Source organism: Oncorhynchus masou, chromosome 29 (genome assembly GCF_036934945.1).
Source record: "Oncorhynchus masou masou isolate Uvic2021 chromosome 29, UVic_Omas_1.1, whole genome shotgun sequence".
Classification (NCBI taxonomy): Eukaryota; Metazoa; Chordata; class Actinopteri; order Salmoniformes; family Salmonidae; genus Oncorhynchus; species Oncorhynchus masou.
Genome location: NC_088240.1, coordinates 90,252,788 through 90,277,183, shown reverse-complemented (window position 1 = coordinate 90,277,183; position 24,396 = coordinate 90,252,788). Strand labels below are relative to the sequence as shown.

The window sequence follows — 24,396 nt, the reverse complement described above, 5'->3', positions numbered from 1 at the left end:
TACCCCAGAACCAACACGCTGTGTACTGACTGTTCTACAGCAGAACCAACACCCTGTGTACTGACTGTTGTTCTACAGCAGAACCAACACGCTGTGTACTGACTGTTCTACCCCAGAACCAACACGCTGTGTACTGACTGTTCTACCCCAGAACCAACACGCTGTGTACTGACTGTTCTACCCCAGAACCAACACCCTGTGTACTGACTGTTCTAAGGCCTGGACCTTGCAGTGTAAATTGTTCACCTAACAATGAGGGTGTGTCACAAATGGTCCCCTAATCCCTATAAAGTCCAGGTTAACAGGTGTGTGTGTTCCCTATATAGTCCAGGTTAACAGGTGTGTTCCCTATATAGTCCAGGTTAACAGGTGTGTTCCCTATATAGTCCAGGTTAACAGGTGTGTTCCCTATATAGTCCTGGTTAACAGGTAGGTGTGTCCCTATATAGTCCAGGTTAACAGGTAGGTGTGTTCCCTATATAGTCCAGGTTAACAGGTGTGTTCCCTATATAGTCCAGGTTAACAGGTAGGTGTGTTCCCTATATAGTCCAGGTTAACAGGTAGGTGTGTTCCCTATATAGTCCAGGTTAACAGGTAGGTGTGTTCCCTATATAGTCCAGGTTAACAGGTAGGTGTGTTCCCTATATAGTCCAGGTTAACAGGTAGGTGTGTTCCCTATATAGTCCAGGTTAACAGGTAGGTGTGTTCCCTATATAGTCCAGGTTAACAGGTAGGTGTGTTCCCTATATAGTCCAGGTTAACAGGTGTGTTCCCTATATAGTCCAGGTTAACAGGTGTGTTCCCTATATAGTCCAGGTTAACAGGTGTGTTCCCTATATAGTCCAGGTTAACAGGTGGTGTGTTCCCTATATAGTCCAGGTTAACAGGTGTGTTCCCTATATAGTCCAGGTTAACAGGTGTGTTCCCTATATAGTCCAGGTTAACAGGTGTGTTCCCTATATAGTCCAGGTTAACAGGTGTGTTCCCTATATAGTCCAGGTTAACAGGTGTGTTCCCTATATAGTCCAGGTTAACAGGTGTGTTCCCTATATAGTCCAGGTTAACAGGTGTGTTCCCTATATAGTCCAGGTTAACAGGTGTGTTCCCTATATAGTCCAGGTTAACAGGTGTGTTCCCTATATAGTCCAGGTTAACAGGTGTGTGTGCTATATAGTCCAGGTTAACAGTGTGTGTTCCCTATATAGTCCAGGTTAACAGGTGTGTTCCCTATATAGTCCAGGTTAACAGGTGTGTTCCCTATATAGTCCAGGTTAACAGGTGTGTTCCCTATATAGTCCAGGTTAACAGGTGTGTTCCCTATATAGTCCAGGTTAACAGGTGTGTTCCCTATATAGTCCAGGTTAACAGGTGTGTGTGTTCCCTATATAGTCCAGGTTAACAGGTGTGTTCCCTATATAGTCCAGGTTAACAGGTGTGTTCCCTATATAGTCCAGGTTAACAGGTGTGTTCCCTATATAGTCCAGGTTAACAGGTGTGTTCCCTATATAGTCCAGGTTAACAGGTGTGTTCCCTATATAGTCCAGGTTAACAGGTGGTGTGTTCCCTATATAGTCCAGGTTAACAGGTGTGTTCCCTATATAGTCCAGGTTAACAGGTGTGTTCCCTATATAGTCCAGGTTAACAGGTGTGTTCCCTCTATAGTCCAGGTTAACAGGTGTGTTCCCTATATAGTCCAGGTTAACAGGTGTGTTCCCTATATAGTCCAGGTTAACAGGTGTGTTCCTATATAGTCCAGGTTAACAGGTGTGTTCCCTATATAGTCCAGGTTAACAGGTGTGTTCCCTATATAGTCCAGGTTAACAGGTGTGTTCCCTATATAGTCCAGGTTAACAGGTGTGTTCCCTATATAGTCCAGGTTAACAGGTGTGTTCCCTATATAGTCCAGGTTAACAGGTGTGTTCCCTATATAGTCCAGGTTAACAGGTGTGTTCCCTATATAGTCCAGGTTAACAGGTGTGTTCCCTATATAGTCCAGGTTAACAGGTGTGTTCCCTATATAGTCCAGGTTAACAGGTGTGTTCCCTATATAGTCCAGGTTAACAGGTGTGTTCCCTATATAGTCCAGGTTAACAGGTGTGTTCCCTATATAGTCCAGGTTAACAGGTGTGTTCCCTATATAGTCCAGGTTAACAGGTGTGTTCCCTATATAGTCCAGGTTAACAGGTGTGTTCCCTATATAGTCCAGGTTAACAGGTGTGTTCCCTATATAACAGGTGTGTGTGTCAGACAGGCTGACCTGTGATGTCCATGAAGGTGATGTTCCCAGAACTCATGGATGGTGTAACTCTCAAGATCAGGTGATGTTGACCGACAGGACGATGTCGTCCTCAACGTACTTCAAGATCAGGTTGTTGACCAGGTTGACGTTGTTCACCAGTCGACGGATCAGACTCTGGACGTAGCCTGGAGACAGACAGACACACACACACACACACACACACACACACACACACACACACACACCATTAATTCGGTGTTAATACCCAGTGAAGTGTAATTCAGAGCTTCCTTAAGGCAACATTCCCTGGGAGTTAACCCTGACCCCTAACCTCTCCTCTAACCCTGACCTCTCCACTCCTCTCAGACTCTAACCCTGACCTCTCCACTCCTCTCAGACTCTTACCCTGACCTCTCCTCAGACTCTAACCCTGACCTCTCCTCAGACTCTAACCCTGACCTCTCCTCAGACTCTAACCCTGACCTCTCCTCAGACTCAGGTTAACAGGTGTGTCAGACTCTAACCCTGACCTCTCCTCAGACTCTAACCCTGACCTCTCCTCAGACTCTAACCCTGACCTCTCCTCAGACTCTAACCCTGACCTCTCCTCAGACTAACCCTGACCTCTCAGACTCCTAACCCTGACCTCTCCTCAGACTCTAACCCTGACCTCTCCTCAGACTCTAACCCTGACCTCTCCTCAGACTCTAACCCTGACCTCTCCTCAGACTCTAACCCTGACCTCTCCTCCCCAGACTCTAACCCTGACCTCTCCCCAGACTCTAACCCTGACCTCTCCCAGACTCTAACCCTGACCTCTCCTCAGACTCTAACCCTGACCTCTCCTCAGACTCTAACCCTGACCTCTCCTCAGACTCTAACCCTGACCTCTCCTCAGACTCTAACCCTGACCTCTCCTCAGACTCTAACCCTGACCTCTCCTAGTCCAGACTCTAACCCTGACCTCTCCTCCTCAGACTCTAACCCTGACCTCTCCTCTCCTCAGACTCTAACCCTGACCTCTCCTCTACTCAGACTCTAACCCTGACCTCTCCCTCAGACTCTAACCCTGTGTTCCTCTCCTCAGACTCTAACCCTGACCTCTCCTCTCCTCTCTAACCCTGACCTCTCCTCTCAGACTCTAACCCTGACCTCTCCTCTACTCAGACTCTAACCCTGACCTCTCCTCAGACTCAGACTCTAACCCTGACCTCTCCTCCTCAGACTCTAACCCTGACCTCTCCTCTCCTCAGACTCTAACCCTGACCTCTCCTCAGACTCTAACCCAGACTCTCCTCAGACTCTAACCCTGACCTCTCCTCTCCTCAGACTCTAACCCTGACCTCTCCTCAGACTCTAACCCTGACCTCTCCTCAGACTAACCCTGACCTCCTCCTCAGACTCAGACTCTAACCCTGACCTCTCCACTCCTCTCAGACTCTAACCCTGACCTCTCCTCTAACCCAGACTCTAACCCTGACCTCTGACCTCTCCACTCCTCTAACCCTGACCTCTCCTCACTCTAACCCTGTTCCCATCTCTCTCAGACTCTAACCCTGACCTCTCCTCTCCTCTCAGACTCTAACCGTGACCTCTCCTCAGACTCTAACCCTGACCTGACCTCTCCTCAGACTCTAACCCTGACCTCTCCTCAGACTCTAACCCTGACCTCCCTCAGAGTCTAACCCTGACCTCTCCTCAGAGTTCTAACCCAGTGTTGCTCCAGTCCAGACTCTAACCCTGACCTTCCTCGTAAATAAGTCCCTGACATGTGTATTTATGTGGAGTCAGTGTGTCCAGAACATGGGCAGTTAAATTCCACCTCCAGGTTAACCTCCTCCCTCCAGTCCCAGCGCCACAAATCTTCATTGAATTCTGTCTCCTCTCTTCCCTCCAGATGTGGAGCTCAGTAGAACCAGACTCCAGGTTAACCCTCCTCCAGGTTAACAGGTGTGTGTGTTCCCTCCTCCACCACAGGTGTACACCACCTCCCTCCCTCCTCCTCCCTCCACCACCACCACGCCTCATAGACATTACCACCCCTCCTCTCCCTCCTCCTCCCTCCACCACCAAGCCTATAGACATTACCACCCCTCCTCTCCCTCCTCCTCCCTCCACCACCAAGCCTCGTAGACCCTACCCACCTCCTCCTCCTCCTCCCCCCACCACCAGCCAGGTTAACAGGTCCTCCTCCCTCCACCACCAAGCCTCGTAGACATTCCACCCCTCCAGGTTAACTCCCTCCTCCTCCTCCCCCACCACCACGCCTCGTTAGACATTACCACCCCTATCTCCCTCCTCCTCCCTCCACCACCTCTCCCTCCTCCCTCCTCCTCCCTCCACCACCACCCTATAGTCCAGGTACCACCCCTCCTCTCCCTCCTCCTCCCTCCACCACCACGCCTCGTATAGACATTACCACCCCTCCTCTCCCTCCTCCTCCCCATATACCACCCCAGGTGTGTGTGTCCTCCCTTCCTCCTCCCCCACCACAGCCTCGTAGACATTACCACCCCTCCCTCCCTCCTCCTCCCCCCACCACCAGCCTCGTAGACATTACCACCCCTCCTCTCCCTCCTCCTCCCTCCCTCCTCCCTCCACCACCAAGCCTCGTAGACATTACCACCCCTCCTCTCCCTCCTCCCTCCTCCTCCTCCTCCCTCCACCACCAAGCCTCGTAGACATTACCACCCCCTCCTCTCCCTCCTCCCTCCTCCCTCCTCCACCACCAAGCCTCAGACATTACCACCCCTCCCTCTCCCTCCTCCTCCCCTCCACCACCAAGCCTCGTAGACATTACCACCCCTCCCTCTCCCTCCTCCCTCCTCCTCCTCCCTCCACCACCACGCCTCGTAGACATTACCACCCCTCCTCTCCCTCCTCCCTCCCCTCCTCCCTCCACCACCACGCCTCGTTAGACATTACCACCCCTCCTCTCCCTACCCCTCCAGACACGTTACCAGCCTCGTAGTGTTCACCCCTCCTCCCTCCCTCCTCCTCCCTCCACCACCAAGCCTCGTAGACATTACCACCCTATCCTCTCCCTCCTCCTCCCTCCACCACCAAGCCTCAGACATTACCACCCCCCTCCTCTCCCCTCCTCCTCCCTCCACCACCAAGCCTCAGACATTACCACCCCTCCTCTCCCTCCTCCTCCTCCCTCCACCACCAAGCCTAGACAGGTGTGTTCCCACCCCTCCTCTCCCTCCTCCCCCCTCCCTCCTCCCTCCACCACCAGCCTCGTTAGACATTACCACCCCTCCCTCCCTCCTCCCTCCCTCCTCCTCCCTCCACCACCACGCCTCGTAGACATTACCACCCCTCCCTATAGTCCCTCCTCCTCCCTCCACCATAGCCTCGTAGACATTACCACCCCTCCTCTCCCTCCTCCCTCCTCCTCCTCCCTCCACCACCAGCCCAGGTTACCACAGGTGTGTTCCCTCCTCCCTCCCTAACATTAGCCTATAGACATTACCACCCCCCCCTCCCTCCTCCCTCCCTCCCCTCCTCCTCCCTCGTAGACCACCACCCCTCCTCTCCCTCCTCCCTCCTCCTCCCTCCACCACCAGCCAGGTTAACATTGTTCCCCCTCCTCTCCCTCCTCCCTCCTCCCCCTCCACCACCACCCTGTACCCATATACCCCCCCTCTCCCCTCCCTCCTCCCTCCACCACCAAGCCTCCAGGTTAGACATTACCACCCCTCCTCTCCCTCCTCCCTCCTCCTCCCTCCACCACCAGCCTCGGACATTACCACCCCCCTCCTCCCTCCTCCCCCTCCTCCTCCCTCCACCACCAAGCCTCGTAGACATTACCACCCCTCCTCTCCCTCCTCCCTCCTCCTCCTCCACCACCAAGCCTCGTAGACATTACCACCCCTCCTCTCCCTCCTCCCTCCTACTCCTCCCCCACCACCAGGTTGTTGACCACAATGTAGACATTACCACCCCTCCTCTCCCTCCTCCCTCCTCCACCCACACCTCGCCAGACATTACCCCCCCTCCTCTCCCTCCTCCCTCCCCTCCCTCCACCACCAAGCCTCAGAGCATTACCACCCCTCCCCTCCTCCTCCCTTCCCTCGTAGACATTAACCACCCCCTGACCTCTCCATTCCTCCTCAAACTCTAACCCACCACCCTCCCTCCTCTCAGACTCCCTAACTCCTGACCTCATCCCACCTACCCCTCCCTCTCCTCAGACTCTCCTCCCCTCTACCACCACTCCTCCAGACTCTAACCCCTGACCTCTCCTCCTCCTCCTCCTCCTCTCCTCAGACCACCACGCCTCCTAGACTTACCACCCCCTCAGACTCTAACCCCCTCCTCCTCCTCCTCTCCTCAGACCACTAACCCTGACCTCTCCCAGACTCCTCCCCCTGACCTCTCCTCAGACTCTAACCCTGACCTCTCCTCAGACTCTAACCACCACCCTCCTCAGACTAACCCTCCTCTCCCTCCCCTCCTCCTCCTCCCTCCACCACGCCTCGTAGACTTACCACCCCCTCCTCTCCTCCCTCCTCCCTGACCTCCTCCTCTCCTCCAGACCACGCCCACCCTCCTCCCTCCTCTCCCTCCTCCTCCCTCTACCACCACGCCTCGTAGACATTACCACCCCTCAGACTCCCTCCTCCCTCCTCCTCCTCAGACTCCTCCCCACCACTCCTCAGACTCTAACCCTGACCTCCTCCCTCCTCCTCCTCCCTCCACCACCACCCCCTAGACATTACCACCCCTCCTCTCCTCCCTCTCCTCCTCCCTCTCCACCACGCCTCGTAGACATTGACCCCTCTAGCTCCTCCTCCTCCTCCCTCCTCCACCACGCCTCGTAGACATTACCTCCTCCTCCTCTCCCTCCCTCCTCCTCTAACCCTGACCCGCTCCTCAGACTCTAACCCTGACCTCTCCTCCTCTAACCCTGACCCCTCCTCTCCTCAGACCTACCACCAAGACCCTCGTCAGACATTACCCACCTCCTCCTCTCCCTCCTCCCTCCTCCTCCCTCCACCACCTCAGCCTCGTAAGACCCCTCCTCAGACTCTAACCCTGACCCTCCCCCTCCACCACCAAGACCCTCCTCAGACATTACCCCCTCTCCCTCCCTCCTCCTCCTCCACCACCAAGCCTCGTAACATTACCACCCTCCATTCCTCTCCCTCCCCTCCCTCCTCCACCACCACGCCTCAGACCACCACCCTCCTCAGACTCTACCACCCCCTACCACCCCTCCTCTCCTCCCCCCTCCACCACCAAGACTCTAGACATTACCACCCCTGACCTCCCTCCTCCCTCCTCCTCCCCTGACCACCTCCTCAGACTCTAACCCTCCTCCCTCCTCCTCCTAACCACCACTCTACTAGACATTAACCCTCTCCCTCCTCCACTCAAACTCCTCTATCCCACCACCCCTACTCCTCCTCTACTCCCTCACCTCTCCCACCATCCTCAGACATTACCCCTCCTCTCCTCCTCTCCTCCCTCCTCCTCCTCCCTCTACCACCACGCCTCGTAGACATTACCCACCCCTCCTCTCCTCCCTCCCTCCCTCCTCCTCCTCCCTCCCCACCACGCCTCAGACATTACCACCCCTCCTCTCCCTCCTCCCCCTCCTCCTCCTCCCTCCTCCTCTAACCACTCCCTCCTCAGACTTAACCACCACCTCAGACCTAACCCCCCTCTCCCTCCCTCCTCCTCCTCCCCCTCCTCACCACGCCTCGTAGACATTACCACCCCTCCTCTCCCTCCTCCTCCTCCCTCCTCCACCACCTCAGACACCCACCTCCCCTCCTCCCCCTCCCTCCTCCTCCTCCCCTCCACCACCACGACCCTCGTAGACATTACCACCCCTCCTCTCCCTCCTCCCTCCTCTCTCCACCACTCCTCCAGACATCTACCACCCCTCTCAGACTCTAACCCTCCTCCCTCCTCCCTCCTCCCTCCTCCACCACCACCCTCGTAGACATTACCCACCTCTCCCTCCTCCCTCCCCCTCTACCACCACGCCTCGTAGACCCTGACCCCTCCTCAGACTCTAACATTACCCTCCTCCTCCTCCCACCACCTCCCTTACCACCCCTCAGACTCTCCCCTCCCTCTCCTCCCCTCACCACCACTCCTCAGACATTACCACCTCTCCTCTCCCTCCCTAACCCTCCCTCCTCCCTCCTGACCACCAAGCCTCTCAGACTACTAACCCTCCCTCCTCTCTCCACCACCTCCTCAGACTCCCTAACCCCACCCTCCTCAGACTCTAACCCTACCACCTCCTCAGACATTACCACCCTACCTCTCCTCCTCCTCAGACTCTAACCCTCTCCCTCTCCCTCAGCTCTAAACCCCTCCCTATCTCAGACTTACCCCCTCCTCCTCCCTCCTCTACTCAGACTCAACCCTGACCTCCTCCCCCTCCCAGACTCTAACCCCTACTCCTCTCAAACTCCATACTCCTCTCCTCTCCTCAGACTCTAACTCCTCCCCCACCCCTACTCTAACCCTCCTCCATACTCCCTCAGCTCAAACTCCTCTATCCCACCACCCCTACTCTCCTCCATACTCCCTCAGCTCAAACCCTGACCTATCCCACCACCCCTACTCATCCTCCATACTCCCTCAGCTCAAACTCCTCTATCCCACCACCCCTACCTCCTCCCTCAGCTCAAACTCCTTATCCCACCACCCCTACTCTCCTCCCTCCTGGACATCAGCAGTTCAAACTCCTCTATCCCACCACCCCTACTCAGAAAACTCCCTCAGCTCAAACTCCTCCTATCCCACCACCCCCTACTCATCCTCCATACTCCTCAGCTCAAACTCCTCTATCCCACCACCCCTACTCTCCTCCCTCCTCCCCACCAAACTCCTCTATCCCACCACCCCTCCTCTCCCTCCTCCCTCCCTCCTCCTCCCTCCACCACCACTCCCTGTAGACATTACCACCCCTCCAAACTCCCTCCTCCCCTCCCTCCTCCCCACCACCCTCAGTCAGACTCCCTCCCTCCCCCCCCTCCCTCCTCCCCTCCCTCCCACCACCCCTTCTCTCCCTCCCTCCTCCCTCCTCCCAAACTCCTCTAGACCCACCACCCCTCCTCCCCTCCTCCTCCCTCCACCACCCCCTCCTGGACTCCTTCCTCCACCACCATGTCCTCCCAAGGACTCCTCTATCCCACCCCTGGACCAGCCTCCCTCCTCCTCCTCCCTGGTTACCATGTCTCTGTAGACATTACCACCCCTCCTCTCCCCCCTCCTGGACCAGCCTTTACCACCACTCCTTGGTTAACCATGTCTCTGTACCCCTGTAACTGATCCTGGACCAGCCTTTATACTCCTCCTCCCTTACCACCATGTCTCTGTGGACTTACCACTGATCCTGGACCAGCCTTTATACTGGACTCCTTGGTTAACCATGTCTCTGTAGGGCTGTACCACTGATCCTGGACCAGCCTTTCCCTACCTGGACTCCTTGGTTAACCATGTCTCTGTAGGGCTGTACCTCCTGATCCTGGACCAGCCTTTATCCTCCTCCTTGGTTACCACCACGTCTCTGTAGGCTGTACCAACTGATCCTGGACCAGCCTCCTATACTGGACTCCCTGGTTACCACCATGTCTCTGTAGGGCTGTACCACTGATCCTGGACCAGCCTTTATACTGGACTCCTTGGTTAACCACCCCTCCTCCTCCTCCCTACCCTCCTCCCCACCACGCCTCGTAGACATTACCAACTCCCTGGACCAGCCTTTAATCCCTGGACTCCTTGGTTAACCATGCCTCTGTAGGGCTGTACCACTGATCCTGGACCAGCCTTTACATACTGGACTCCTTGGTTCCTCCATGTCTCCCTCAGGGCTCAAACTAACTGATCCTGGACCACCCCTTCAAACTCCTCCTTGGTTAACCATGTCTCTATCCCAGGGCTGCATCCTCTGATCCTGGACCAGCCTTATCCCACCACTGGACTCCTTGGTTAACCATCCCTCAGGGCTCAAACTGATCCTGGACCAGCCTTTATACCCCTTGGTTAACCATGTCCCTCAGCTCAAACTCAACTGATCCTGGACCAGCCTTTATACTGGACTCCTTCAGCTAACCATGTCTCTGTATCCCACCAACTGATCCTGGACCAGCTCAAACTTTATCCCACTGGACCCCTTGGTCCTAACCATGTCTCCCTCAGCTCAAAGCCTTTATACTGGACTTGGTTAACCCTGTACCAACTGATCCTGGACCAGCCTTTATACTGGACTCCTTGGTTAACCATGTCTCTGTAGGGCTGTACCAACTGATCCTGGACCAGCCTTTATACTGGACTCCTTGGTTAACCATGTCTCTCCCAGGGCTGTACCATCCCACTGATCCTGGACCAGCCTTTATACTGGACTCCTTGGTTAACCATGTCTCTGTAGGGCTGTACCAACTGATCCTGGACCAGCCTTTATACTGGACTCCTTGGTTAACCATGTCTCTGTAAGGCTGTACCAACTGATCCTGGACCAGCCTTTATACTGGACTCCTTGGTTAACCATGTCTCTGTAGGGCTGTACCAACTGATCCTGGACCAGCCTTTATACTGGACTCCTTGGTTAACCATGTCTCTGTAGGGCTGTACCAACTGATCCTGGACCAGCCTTTATACTGGACTCCTTGGTTAACCATGTCTCTGTAAGGCTGTACCAACTGATCCTGGACCAGCCTTTATACTGGACTCCTTGGTTAAGAACAGATCCTGTCCTTGAATAGAGGGACTGTACCAACTGATCCTGGACCAGCCTTTATACTGGACTCCTTGGTGGTAACCATGGTCTCTGTAAGGCTGTACCAACTGATCCTGGACCAGCCTTTATACTGGACTCCTTGGTTAACCATGTCTCTGTGGCTGTAACTGATCCTGGACCAGCCTTTATACTGGACTCCTTGTGTGTGTGTGTGTGTGTGTGTGAATGAGGGACTGTTCCAATATTCCTATGACCAAAGTGTGTTGTGTGGTGTATGTGTGTGTGGTGTGTGTGTGTGTGTGTGTGTGTGTGTGTGTGTGGTGTGTGTGTGTTTTGTACTGTGTGTGGTGTATGTGTGTGTAGTGTGTGTGGTGTATGTGTGTGTGTGTGTGTGTGTGTGTGTGTGTGTGTGTGTGTGTGTGTGTGTGTGTGTTGTGTGTGTGTGTGTGTGTGTGTGTGTGTGTGTGTGTGTGTGTGTGTGTGTGTGTGTGTGGTGTCCTTGTGTGTAACCATGTGTGTGTGTGTGTGTGTGTGTGTGTGGTGTGTGTGTGTGGTGTGTGTGGTGTGGTGTGTGTGTGTGTGTGTGTGGTGTGTGTGTGTGTGGTGTGTGTGTGTGTGTGTGTGTGTGTGTGTGTGTGTGTGTGTGTGGTGTTAGGGTCAGTGAGAGGGTTCCTGTCACACCTGCAGACTGAGCTCTGAGCTGGGCAGTAAAACAGCCTCCTGCTATTCCCACTCTGGATCTAATTGACCTGTTTCACCACCGACCGAGGCCCTCTCCCCGCGCCCAGTCAGCCCAGAGTTAACCCCTACACCCCTCTACTCCAACCCTCCATCCCAACCCCCATCCCTCCACCCCAACCCCCAGCCCTACACCCCTACCCCCCCCCTCCATCCCAACCCCCACCCCTCCACCCCAACCCCCATCCTACACCCCCACCCCACCCCTCCATCCCAACCCCCACCCCTCCACCCCAACCCCCAGCCATCCACCCTCCACTCCAACCCCCATCCCTCCACCCCAACCCCCACTCAAAACCACATGTAAATGGGTGTGTGTGTGTGTGTGTGTGTTGTGTGTTGTGTGGTTCCCTCCACAGCCCAACCCCATCCCTCCACCCCAACCCTCCACCCTCCACCCCAACCCCCAGCCCTCCACCCCAACCCCCATCCCTCCACCCCAGAATTCCACCCCAACCCCCATCCCTCCACCCCAACCCTCCACCCCTCCACCCCAACCCCCAGCCCTCCACCCCAACCCCCATCCCTCCACCCCAACCCCTCCACCCCTCCACCCCAATCCCCATCCCTCCACCCTGTGTGTGGTTCCCCCCAGCCCTCCACCCCAACCCCCAGCCCTCCACCCCACCCCTCCACCCCAACCCCCCCCTCCACCCTGCTCTGTGAGCCTTCGTGCCACTCTAAACCTCTGTAAACAGTTGACACAGCCAGCACCTGTGCCTCAGCCTACAGGGAGGAAGCCCACTGAAAACTGGTCAACTCCCCCTAAAGATGATCCCCCCCATCCCTCCACCCCAACCCTCCTCCACCCCAACCCCAACCCCAACCCTCCAAAATGACTGGACCCCAAAACCAACCTTCACATGAGCTCAGCAACACAGACCCAAGTCAAGTAGTCTCCTCCGCGGAACACAGAATGATTATGGGTCTGAATGGTTCTGGGTCTGAATGGTTCTGAATGGTTCTGGGTCTGAATGGTTCTGGCTCTGAATGGTTCTGGGTCTGAATGGTTCTGGCTCTGAATGGTTCTGGCTCTGAATGATTCTGGGTCTGAATGGTCATCTCTTCCTTCAATCTACTTGTGAGATCTATTGACTGCTGAATTCAACACTCAACAAACAAGAGCTTTCATCCCTCTTCCAAGAGAAATGCCCAAACTTCACTAAACTTTTGCCACAAAGTTGGAAGCACAGAATCGTCTAGAATGTCATTGTATGCTGTAGCGTTAAGATTTCCCTTCACTGGAACTAAGGGGCCCGAACCATGAAAAACAGCCCCAGACCATTATTCCTCCTCCACCAAACTTTACAGTTGGCACTATGCATTGGGACAGGTAGCGTTGCCCTGGCATCCGCCAAACCCAGATTTGTCTGTCGGACTTGCCAGATGGTGAAGCGTGATTCATCCCTCCAGAGAACGTGTTTCCACTGCTCCAGAGTCCAAAGGAGACGAGCTTTACACCAATTCAGTCAAGGCTTGGCGTTGCACATGGTGATCTTAGGCTTGTGTGCGGCCGCTCGGCCTTGGAAACCCATTTCATGAAGCTCCCGACCTACATATATAGTGTATAGACCTTGTTAAAACCGAAACGCTTAGCTACTGTTGAACAGGTCCTGTGTAACACCACCACACTGTATAATATAATTCACACTGTTATAAATCCCCATTCACATCTCTAACTAAGAGTCATGTATTGTCGTCCAGCTGAAAGCAGTGGGTGGTGATACAGCACGGAGGAGAGTGGGTTCCCCAGAGTGGGTGGTGATACAGCACGGAGGTTTCCCCAGAGTGGGTGGTGATACAGCACGGAGGTTTCCCAGAGTGGGTGGTGATACAGCACGGAGGTTCCCAGAGTGGGTGGTGATACAGCACGGAGGTTTCCCAGAGTGGGTGGTGATACAGCACGGAGGTTTCCCCAGAGTGGGTGGTGATACAGCACGGAGGTTTCCCAGAGTGGGTGGTGATACAGCACGGAGGTTTCCCCAGAGTGGGTGGTGATACAGCACGGAGGTTTCCCCAGAGTGGGTGGTGATACAGCACGGAGGTTTCCCCAGAGTGGGTGGTGATACAGCACGGAGGTTTCCCAGAGTGGGTGGTGATACAGCACGGAGATTTCCCAGAGTGGGTGGTGATACAGCACGGAGGTTCCCCAGAGTGGGTGGTGATACAGCACGGAGGTTTCCCCAGAGTGGGTGGTGATACAGCACGGAGGAGGTGGGTGGTTCCCCAGAGTGGGTGGTGATACAGCACGGAGGTTTCCCCAGAGTGGGTGGTGATACAGCACGGAGGTTTCCCCAGAGTGGGTGGTGATACAGCACGGAGGTTTCCCCAGAGTGGGTTGTGATACAGCACGGAGGTTTCCCCAGAGTGGGTGGTGATACAGTGGGTGGTGCACGGAGGTTTCCCCAGAGTGGGTGGTGATACAGCACGGAGGTTTCCCCAGAGTGGGTGGTGATACAGCACGGAGGTTTCCCCAGAGTGGGTGGGGTGGGTGATACAGCACGGAGGTTTCCCCAGAGTGGGTGGTGATACAGCACAGAGGTTCCCCAGAGTGGGTGGTGATACAGCACGGAGGTTTCCCCAGAGTGGGTGGTGATACAGCACGGAGGTTCCCCAGAGTGGGTTGTGATACAGCACGGAGGTTTCCCCAGAGTGGGTGGTGATACAGCACAGAGGTTTCCCAGAGTGGGTTGTGATACAGCACGGAGGTTTCCCCAGAGTGGGTGGTGATACAGCATGGAGGTTTCCCCAGAGTGGGTGGTGATACAGCACGGAGGTTTCCCAGAGTGGGTGGTGATACAGCATGGAGGTTTCCCCAGAGTGGGTGGTGATACAGCACGGAGGTTTCCCAGAGTGGGTGGTGATACAGCACGGAGGTTTCCCAGAGTGGGTGGTGATACAGCACGGAGGTTTCCCAGAGTGGGTGGTGAGACAGCACAGAGGTTTCCCAGAGTGGGTGGTGAGACAGCACGGAGGTTCCACAGGACAGGCTCTTCAACACTATAAAAGCTGCAGTTTACAGGCTGGCTGGCTGGCCGACAGCTACACTGTCCATATAATCCTGAGTTTTTTATTCTCGACAATTTAATTACAGATTAAGAGGTTTACAACGACTCTCACTCTCCATTCCTCAGCTCCTAGCGACTCACTGGTCTACACCCAGCTCTACTGGTCTGGGATACAGCTCTACTGGTCTGGGATACAGCTCTACGGGTCTGGGATACTGGTCTACACCCAGCTCTACTGGTCTGGGATACAGCTCTACGGGTCTGGGAAACTGGTCTACACCCAGCTCTACTGGTCTGGGATACAGCTCTACGGGTCTGGGAAACTGGTCTACACCCAGCTCTACTGGTCTGGGATACAGCTCTACTGGTCTGGGATACTGGTCTACACCCAGCTCTACTGGTCTGGGATACTACTCTACTGGCCTGGGATACTGGTCTACACCCAACTCTACTGCTCTGGGATACTGGTCTACACCAAGCTCTACTGGTCTGGGATACTGCTCTACTGGTCTGGGATACAGCTCTACTGGTCTGGGATGCTGGTCTGCAGACAGCTCTACTGGTCTGGGATACTGGTCTACAGACATATCTACTGGTCTGGGATACTGGTCTACACCCACTGGTCTGGGCTCTACTGGTCTGGGATGGTCTGGGATACTGCTCTACTGGTCTGGGATACACTGGTCTGGGACTGGTCTACACCCAGCTCTACTGGTCTGGGTGGTCTGGGATACAGCTTTACTGGTCTGGCATACTGGTCTACACCCATCTCTACTGGTCTGGGATACTGCTCTGGGATACTGGTCTACACCTAGCTCTACTGGTCTGGGATACTGCTCTACTGGTCTGGGATACAGCTCTACTGGTCTGGGATACTGGTCTACACCCAGCTCTACTGGTCTGGGATACTACTCTACTGGCCTAGGAGCTCTACTGGTCTGGGATACTGGTCTACACCCAGCTCTACTGGCCTGGGATACTGGTCTACACCCAGCTCTACTGGTCTAAACACAGCTCTACTGGTCTACACACAGCTCTACTGGTCTGGGATACAGCTCTACTGGTCTACACACAGCTCTACTGGTCCGGGATACAGCTCTACTGGTCTACACACAGCTCTACTGGTCTGGGATACTGGTCTACACACAGCTCTACTGGCCCGGGATACTGGTCTACACCCAGCTCTACTGGTCTGGGATACTGGTCTACACACAGCTCTACTGCCCTGGGATACTGGTCTACACCCAGCTCTACTGGTCTAAACACAGCTCTACTGGTCTGGGATACTGGTCTACACACAGCTCTGCTGGTTGACATGGTAGTATATTGAGTGGTAAGTTGACATGGTAGTATATTGAGTGGTAAGTTGACATGGTCGTAATTGAGTGGTAAGTTGACATGGTAGTCAAATAAGTGGTAGGTTGACATGGTAGTATATTGAGAGGTAAGTTGACATGGTAGTATATTGATAGGTAAGTTGACATGGTAGTATATTGAGTGGTAAGTTGACATGGTAGTAAATGAGTGGTAAGTTGACATGGTAGTAATTGAGTGGTAAGTTGACATGGTAGTATATGAGTGGTAAGTTGACATGGTAGTATATTGAGTGGTAAGTTGACATGGTAGTATATTGAGTGGTAAGTTGACATGGTAGTATATTGAGTGGTAAGTTGACATGGTAGTATAATGAGTGGTAAGTTGACATGGTAGTAATTGAGTGGTAAGTTGACATGGTAGTATATTGAGTGGTAAGTTGACATGGTAGTATATTGAGTGGTAAGTTGACATGGTAGTATATTGAGTGGTAAGTTGACATGGTAGTATATTGAGTGGTAAGTTGACATGGTAGTAAGTTGACATGGTAGTATATTAAGTGGTAAGTTGACATGGTAGTATATTGAGTGGTAAGTTGACATGGTAGTATATTGAGTGGTAAGTTGACATGGTAGTATATTAAGTGGTAAGTTGACATGGTAGTATATTGAGTGGTAAGTTGACATGGTAGTATATTGAGAGGTAGGTAGTAGTTGACATGGTAGTATATTGAGTGGTAAGTTGACATGGTAGTATATTGAGTGGTAAGTTGACATGGTAGTATATTGAGTGGTAAGTTGACATGGTAGTATATTGAGTGAGTGGTAAGTTGACATGGTAGTATATTGAGTGGTAAGTTGACATGGTAGTATATTGAGTGGTAAGTTGACATGGTAGTATATTGAGTGGTAAGTTGACATGGTAGTATATTGAGTGGTAAGTTGACATGGTAGTATATTGAGTGGTAAGTTGACATGGTAGTATATTGAGAGGTAAGTTGACATGGTAGTATTGATGGTAAGTTGACATGGTAGGTAAGTTGACATGGTAGTATGGTATTGAGTGGTAAGTTGACATGGTAGTATATTGAGTGGTAAGTTGACATGGTAGTATATTGAGTGGTAAGTTGACATGGTAGTATATTGAGTGGTAAGTTGACATGGTAGTATATTGAGTGGTAAGTTGACATGGTAGTATATTGAGTGGTAAGTTGACATGGTAGTATATTGAGTGGTAAGTTGACATGGTAGTATAGTGGTAAGTTGACATGGTTGAGTGGTAAGTTAACATGGTAGTATATTGAGTGGTAAGTTGACATGGTAGTATATTGAGTGGTAAGTTGACATGGTAGTATATTGAGTGGTAAGTTGACATGGTAGTATATTGAGTGGTAAGTTGACATGGTAGTATATGAGTGGTAAGTTGACATGGTAGTATATTGAGTGGTAAGTTGACATGGTAGTATATTGAGAGGTAAGTTGACATGGTAGTATATTGAGTGGTAAGTTGACATGGTAGTATATTGAGTGGTAAGTTGACATGGTAGTATATTGAGTGGTAAGTTGACATGGTAGTATATTGAGTGGTAAGTTGACATGGTAGTATATTGAGTGGTAAGTTGACATGGTAGTATATTGAGTGGTAAGTTGACATGGTAGTATATTGAGTGGTAAGTTGACATGGTAGTATATTGAGTGGTAAGTTGACATGGTAGTATATTGAGTGGTAAGTTGACATGGTAGTATATTGAGTGGTAAGTTGACATGGTAGTATATTGAGCAGGTAAGTTGACATGGTAGTAAATTGGTAGAGGTAAGTTGACATGGTAGTAATTGAGTGGTAAGTTGACATGGTAGTATATTGAGTGGTAAGTTGACATGGTAGTATAATGAGTGGTAAGTTGACATGGTAGTATATTGAGTGGTAAGTTGACATGGTAGTATATGAGTGGTAAGTTGACATGGTAGTATATTGAGTGGTAAGTTGACATGGTAGTATATTGAGTGGTAAGTTGACATGGTAGTATATTGAGTGGTAAGTTGACATGGTAGTATATTGGTAAGTTGACATGGTAGTATATTGAGTGGTAAGTTGACATGGTAGTATATTGAGTGGTAAGTTGACATGGTAGTATATTGAGTGGTAAGTTGACATGGTAGTATATTAAGTGGTAAGTTGACATGGTAGATTAAGTGGTAAGTTGACATGGTAGTAATTGAGTGGTAAGTTGACATGGTAGTATATTGAGTGGTAAGTTGACATGGTAGTAAAGTGGTAAGTTAACATGGTAGTAATTGAGTGGTAAGTTGACATGGTAGTATATTTAGAGGTAAGTTGACATGGTAGTAAATTAAGAGGTAAGTTGACATGGTAGTTGAGTGGTAAGTTGACATGGTAGTATATTGAGTGGTAAGTTAACATGGTAGTAATTGAGTGGTAAGTTAACATGGTAGTAATTGAGTGGTAAGTTGACATGGTAGTATATTGAGAGGTAAGTTGACATGGTAGTAAATTAAGAGGTAAGTTGACATGGTAGTAAATGAGTGGTAAGTTGACATGGTAGTATATGAGTGGTAAGTTAACATGGTAGTATATTGAGTGGTAAGTTAACATGGTAGTAATTGAGTGGTAAGTTGACATGGTAGTATATTGAGTGGTAAGTTGACATGGTAGTATATTGAGTGGTAAGTTAACATGGTAGTAATTGAATGGTAAGTTAACATGGTAGTATATGAGTGGTAAGTTGACATGGTAGTATATTGAGAGGTAAGTTGACATGGTAGTATATTGAGTGGTAAGTTGACATGGTAGTATATTGAGTGGTAAGTTGAAATGGTAGTATATTGAGTGGTAAGTTGACATGGTAGTATATTGAGTGGTAAGTTGACATGGTAGTATATTGAGAGGTAAGTTGACATGGTAGTATATTGAGAGGTAAGTTGACATGGTAGTATATTGAGAGGTAAGTTGACATGGTAGTATATTGAGTGGTAAGTTGACATGGTAGTATATTGAGTGGTAAGTTGACATGGTAGTATATTGAGTGGTAAGTTGACATGGTAGTAATTGAGTGGTAAGTTGACATGGTAGTAATTGAGTGGTAAGTTGACATGGTAGTATATTGAGTGGTAAGTTGACACAGTAGTAAGAGTGGTAAGTTGACATGGTAGGTAAGTTGACATGGTAGTATATTGAGTGGTAAGTTGACATGGTAGTATATTGAGTGGTAAGTTGACATGGTAGTATAGAGTGGTAAGTTGACATGGTAGTATATTGAGAGGTAAGTTGACATGGTAGTATATTGAGAGGTAAGTTGACATGGTAGTATATTGAGTGGTAGGTTAACATGGTAGTATATTGAGAGGTAAGTTAACATGGTAGTATATTGAGTGAGTGATGGATTCATCACGACGCCTGCACAGAGTCTCTCCGGACAGTAAAATGTGTCAGAGATGTTTCATTGATGAAGTCCTAACATATCTGGGTTTACAGCCTCACTCACACGAGGACTTTATTGTGTCGCTAAGTGTCGTTGTTAGGGGCGTGTCGTTAGGAGGAGAGAGGTTGGAATCCCTCTCCTGTGGGATGACTAGAATCCCAAATGACACCCTATTCCCTAGATGGTGGCCTACTTTTGAGCAGGGTGCACAGGGCTAGGGAATAGGAACGCATCGAGGACCCCTTTTCTGATAAGACCTGTCCTGTCAGTGATTCATCCACCCACTGAGGCCTAGCCCTGCCTGGTGGTCAGCGTGAAGCAGGGGGGTAGAGTACTCCCTGTGGCCACGGAGCCATCACTCACCTGGGGGCAGGTCTGGGTCGGAGGGGGCGGCCTGCTGGAGGCGGCGGGGCTTGGGAAGGGTCTTGGAGCTCTCTGAGGCGCTGCGACTGGTGGAGCTAGAACCACTCTCATGGTCGTCCTGCACAGGAAAACAAACACACAGAGAGATTTAATAATCACTTTTGTTTATTATCTATTTCTCTTGCTTTGGCAATGTGTTTCCATGCCAATAAAGCACTTAAATTGAATTGAATTCTGAGAGAGACACAGAGACACAGAGAGAGAGAGAGAGCTAGAGAGATATAGAGACACAGTGAGAGACAGAGAGACAGCGACAGAGAGACAGAGAGAGACAGACAGAGAGACAGACAGAAGGAGAAAGACAGAGAGAGTGTGAGATAGAGACTGCTGAAGAGACAGAGGACAGTACACAGGAGACACAGAGAGAGGAGAAGGAGAGAGAGGAGATACACAGAAAGGAAGAGACAGAGACAAGGAGAGAGAGACAGAGAGACCCAGAAGGAGAGAGAGAGACAGAGAGACCCAGAAGGAGAGAGAGAAAGACAGAGAGAGAGACTAGTTGCACATGGTTACAACACTGTATACAGACATAATGACATGTGTAAGACAGAGACAAGGACAGAGAGAGAGAGAGCCAGAGACAAGGAGAGAGAGAGACAGAGAGACTAGTTGAACATGGTTACAACACTGTATACAGACATAAAGTGTATAATCGCGTAATGTTTACTGTTCATTTATTATTGATTACTTCACCTTTGTTTATGATCTATTTCACCTGCTTTAACAATGTAAGCACATGTTGCCCTGGTAATAAAGGGCCTTGAATTGACATGAGAGAGAGAGACATGAGCAAAGGACGAGGTGAGGGGGGGGGAGGTCACAAGGCTGCTGCAGAGGGGTGGGAGGTTGAGGGGGAGGGAGGGGGTCACAAGGCTGCTGCAGAGGGGTGGGAGGTTGAGGGGGAGGGAGGGGGGGTCACAAGGCTGCTGCAGAGGGGTGGGAGGTTGAGGGGGAGGGGGGGGTCACAAGGCTGCTGCAGAGGGGTGGGAGGGTCACAAGGCTGCTGCAGAGGGGTGGGAGGTTGAGGGGGAGTCACAAGGCTGCTGCAGAGGGGAGGGGGAGGGAGGGAGGGAGGGAGGGAGGGAGGGAGGGAGGGAGGGAGGGAGGGAGGGAGGTCACAAGGCTGCTGCAGAGGGGTGGGAAGGGGGGGGAGGGAGGGAGGGGTCACAAGGCTGCTGCAGAGGGGTGGGAAGGAGGGAGGGAGGGAGGGAGGGAGGGAGGGAGGGAGGGAGGGAGGGAGGGAGGGAGGGAGGGAGGGAGGGAGGGGAGGGAGGGAGGGAGGGAGGGAGGGAGGGAGCTGCAAACCAATGATCACCACTAACACTTCTCCCTGGTTTACAACCACCTCGAGGGCCCTTATGAACCCTAATCAATAGAGGGGGTGGACACCATGGGACACTGCAGGGCAAAGAACACACACACCCACACCCACCCACCCACACACACCCACACACACACACCCACACACACCCACAAAGCACAGCACAGGATCAGGTGGTTAACATGGCAGTCTGAGAACTCAGCGTTGTTCTGACGAACCTAAACACTAAAGGTGTCAAAACCAAACACAAATTGGCTGCTTAACCCCCTCTGCCCCACCTTCCCTTTTTCCTCCCTCCCTCCCTCTCACCTTCCCTTCCTCCCCCTCTTCCTCCCCCCTTCTCCCCCCCGTTCCCCTCTTCCTCCCTCCCCCTCTCCCACCGTTCCCCTCTTCTTCCCCCCCGTTCCCCTCTTCCTCCCTCCCCCCCCTCTCCTCTCCTCTTCCTCCCCCTCTCCTCTTCCTCCCCCTCCCCCTCCCTCCCCCTCTCCTCTCCTCTTCCTCCCCCTCTCCTCTACCCCCCATCTCCTCTTCCAACCCCCTCTCCTCTTCCCCCCCTCCCTCCCTCCCCCTCTCCTCTTCACCCCCTCCCTCCCTCCCCCTCTCCTCTTCCTCCCTCCCCCTCTCCTCTTCTCCCTCCCCTCTTCCTCCCTCCCCCCTCTCCTCTTCTCCCTCCCCCTCTCCTCTTCCTCCCTCCCTCTTCCCCCCCTCTCTCCCTCACCCTCTCCTCCCTCCCCCTCTCCTCTTCCTCCCTCCCTCCCCCTCTCCTCTTCCTCCCTCCCACCCCATCCCTCCTACTTCTCCTCCTCCTGAATGAATGTGTTTCCCCCAGTCAGTCGGTCGGTGGGCTAAAGTAAACACAGTGATGCCAAAACAGACTGGTGAAAATATTTACACTGAACTCCTAACACACACACACACACACCTACACACACACGCCGCCGTGGCCCAGCTCGGTGGGAACTGGTAAACAGAATGTGGAGGAATAATAAATACCTCATCAAGGTTGTGAATTATAGAAACAGGGCAACAATAAGAAATAGATTACAGTCTGATTATCTCACACTTCATCTGTAAACGTTCCGTCACTTCAAAACGCTGCGATGTTTACGGACATTTAAATACAGAGGAAACACCACGGGATCTGACAGTGACAATCAGTAGAGGGGGCTCCTGGGGGGGGGGGGTCCTGGGGAGGGTCTGGGTGGTGGGGCTCCTGGGGAGGGTTGAGGTGGGGGGTTCCTGAGGGGGGGGGGTTCCTGGAGGGGGGGGGGCTCCTGGGGAGGGTAGTGGGGGGCTCCTGGGGAGGGTAGTGGGGGGCTCCTGGGGAGGGTGGGGGGGGGCTCCTGGGGAGGGTAGTGGGGAGGGGGGGGGGGGGGGCTCCTGGGGAGGGTCGAGGTGGGGGGCTCCTGGGGGGGAGGGGCCTCCTGGGGGAGGGGCTCCTGGAGGGGTCTGGGGGGGCTCCTGGGGGGGGGGGGCTACTGGGGAGGGTCTAGGTGGGGGGGGCTCCTAAGGAGGGTCTGGGGAGAGATCCTGGGGAAGGTAGAGGAGGTTAAGGGCTTGGAGGTGGGATGTTCTGCCTGGCCTCCAGGCGTGTCAACTCAGCTGTTGCCCTGAGGAGTAGAGATGACGGCCGGCAGAGAGCAGAGAAGCCCTGCCAGTGTGAGTGACAGGAGAGGGGGGACCCCCTACCCAGAAAGTAAGTAGGGGCGGAGGGTTAGGGCACAGGAAAGCCAAGCATGACCTCTCACCCCCCTGTGCCCCTGTAGACGTCTGGCTCTAGTGGTCCTGCGTCGAGGTCTTGTCTGAGGGGGGAACCAATGACTGGAGAAACTAAGGCCAAAGCCATCCATCACGTGACACCATTCATTCCTATGTGAAGACACAATAACGCATTTGAAGCCAAGCAAGTAGCTTTCAAGCTGGATCAGACAACGTCTCATAGAAACAACATGTACAGTTTCAGCTAGTCCGGGAGGCTCAGCGCCTCCTCCTCTCCGGGAGGCTCAGTGCCTCCTCCTCTCCGGGAGGCTCAGTGCCTCCTCCTCTCCAGTGCCTCCTCCTCTCCGGGAGGCTCAGTGCCTCCTCCTCTCCGGGAGGCTCAGTGCCTCCTCCCTCCTGCCTCCTCCTCTCCGGGAGGCTCAGTGCCTCCTCCTCTCCGGGAGGCTCAGCGCCTCCCGGGAGGCTCAGCGCCTCCTCCTCTCCGGGAGGCTCAGCGCCTCCTCCTCTCCGGGAGGCTCAGCGCCTCCTCCTCTCCGGGAGGCTCAGCGCCTCCTCCTCTCCGGGAGGCTCAGCGCCTCCTCCTCTCCGGGAGGCTCAGCGCCTCCTCCTCTCCGGGAGGCTCAGCGCCTCCTCCTCTCCGGGAGGCTCAGCGCCTCCTCCTCTCCGGGAGGCTCAGCGCCTCCTCCTCTCCGGGAGGCTCAGCGCCTCCTCCTCTCCGGGAGGCTCAGCGCCTCCTCCTCTCCAGGAGGCTCAGCGCCGCCTCCTCTCCAGGAGGCTCAGTGCCGCCTCCTCTCCAGGAGGCTCAGTGCGCCTCCTCTCCTCTCTCTCATTGAGTCACGTTGAAGGCCGACCGGGGTACTGCAGGCTGACATTAGCAACTACAACTTCTGTGTGCAATTTTAAAATAAATTGGTTCAAGGACATAAACAATACACACAGCAGTATGAGGACACCCCTTCACATTAGTGGATTCGGCTCATTCAGCCACACCCATTGCTCACAGGTGTAGAAAAGTGAGCACACAGCCATGCAATCTCCATAGACAAACATTGACAGTAGAAATGGCCTTAGACTTTCAACGTGGCATCGTCACAGGATGCCACCTTTCCAACATGTCAGTTTGTCAAATTTCTGCCCTGAAGAGCTGCCCCCCGGTCAACTGTAAGTGCTGTTATTGTGAGGTGGAAACGTCTAGGAGCAACAACGGCTCAGCCGCGAAGTGGTAGGCCACACAAGCTCACAGAACGGGGCTTCCGGGTGCTGAATCGTCTGTCCTCAGTTGTAACCCTCAACTACCGAGTTCCAAACTGCCTCTGGAAGCAACATCAGCACAACAACTGTTGGTCGGGAGCTTCATGAAATGGGTTTCCATGGTCGAGCAGCTGCACACAAGCCTAAGGTCACCATGTACAATGCCAAGCCTTGGCTGGAGTGGTGTAAAGCTCATCTCCTTTGGACTCTGGAGCCGTGGAAACACGATCTCTGGAGGGA

General features: G+C 52.9%; 1 protein-coding gene across 1 annotated transcript in view; it reads right to left on the bottom strand.

The window, feature by feature from the left end:
- Positions 1-23,036, bottom strand: part of LOC135519836 (intermembrane lipid transfer protein VPS13B) — a 764,993-nt gene extending 741,957 nt beyond the window's left edge. Inside the window, 6 exon segments of the mRNA XM_064945043.1 lie at positions 2,258-2,276; positions 2,278-2,316; positions 2,318-2,424; positions 19,806-19,923; positions 22,333-22,647; positions 22,935-23,036. Of these exon segments, the coding sequence (XP_064801115.1) occupies positions 2,258-2,276; positions 2,278-2,316; positions 2,318-2,424; positions 19,806-19,923; positions 22,333-22,647; positions 22,935-23,036 (700 nt within the window).
- Between the last annotated feature and the right edge of the window lie 1,360 nt (positions 23,037-24,396).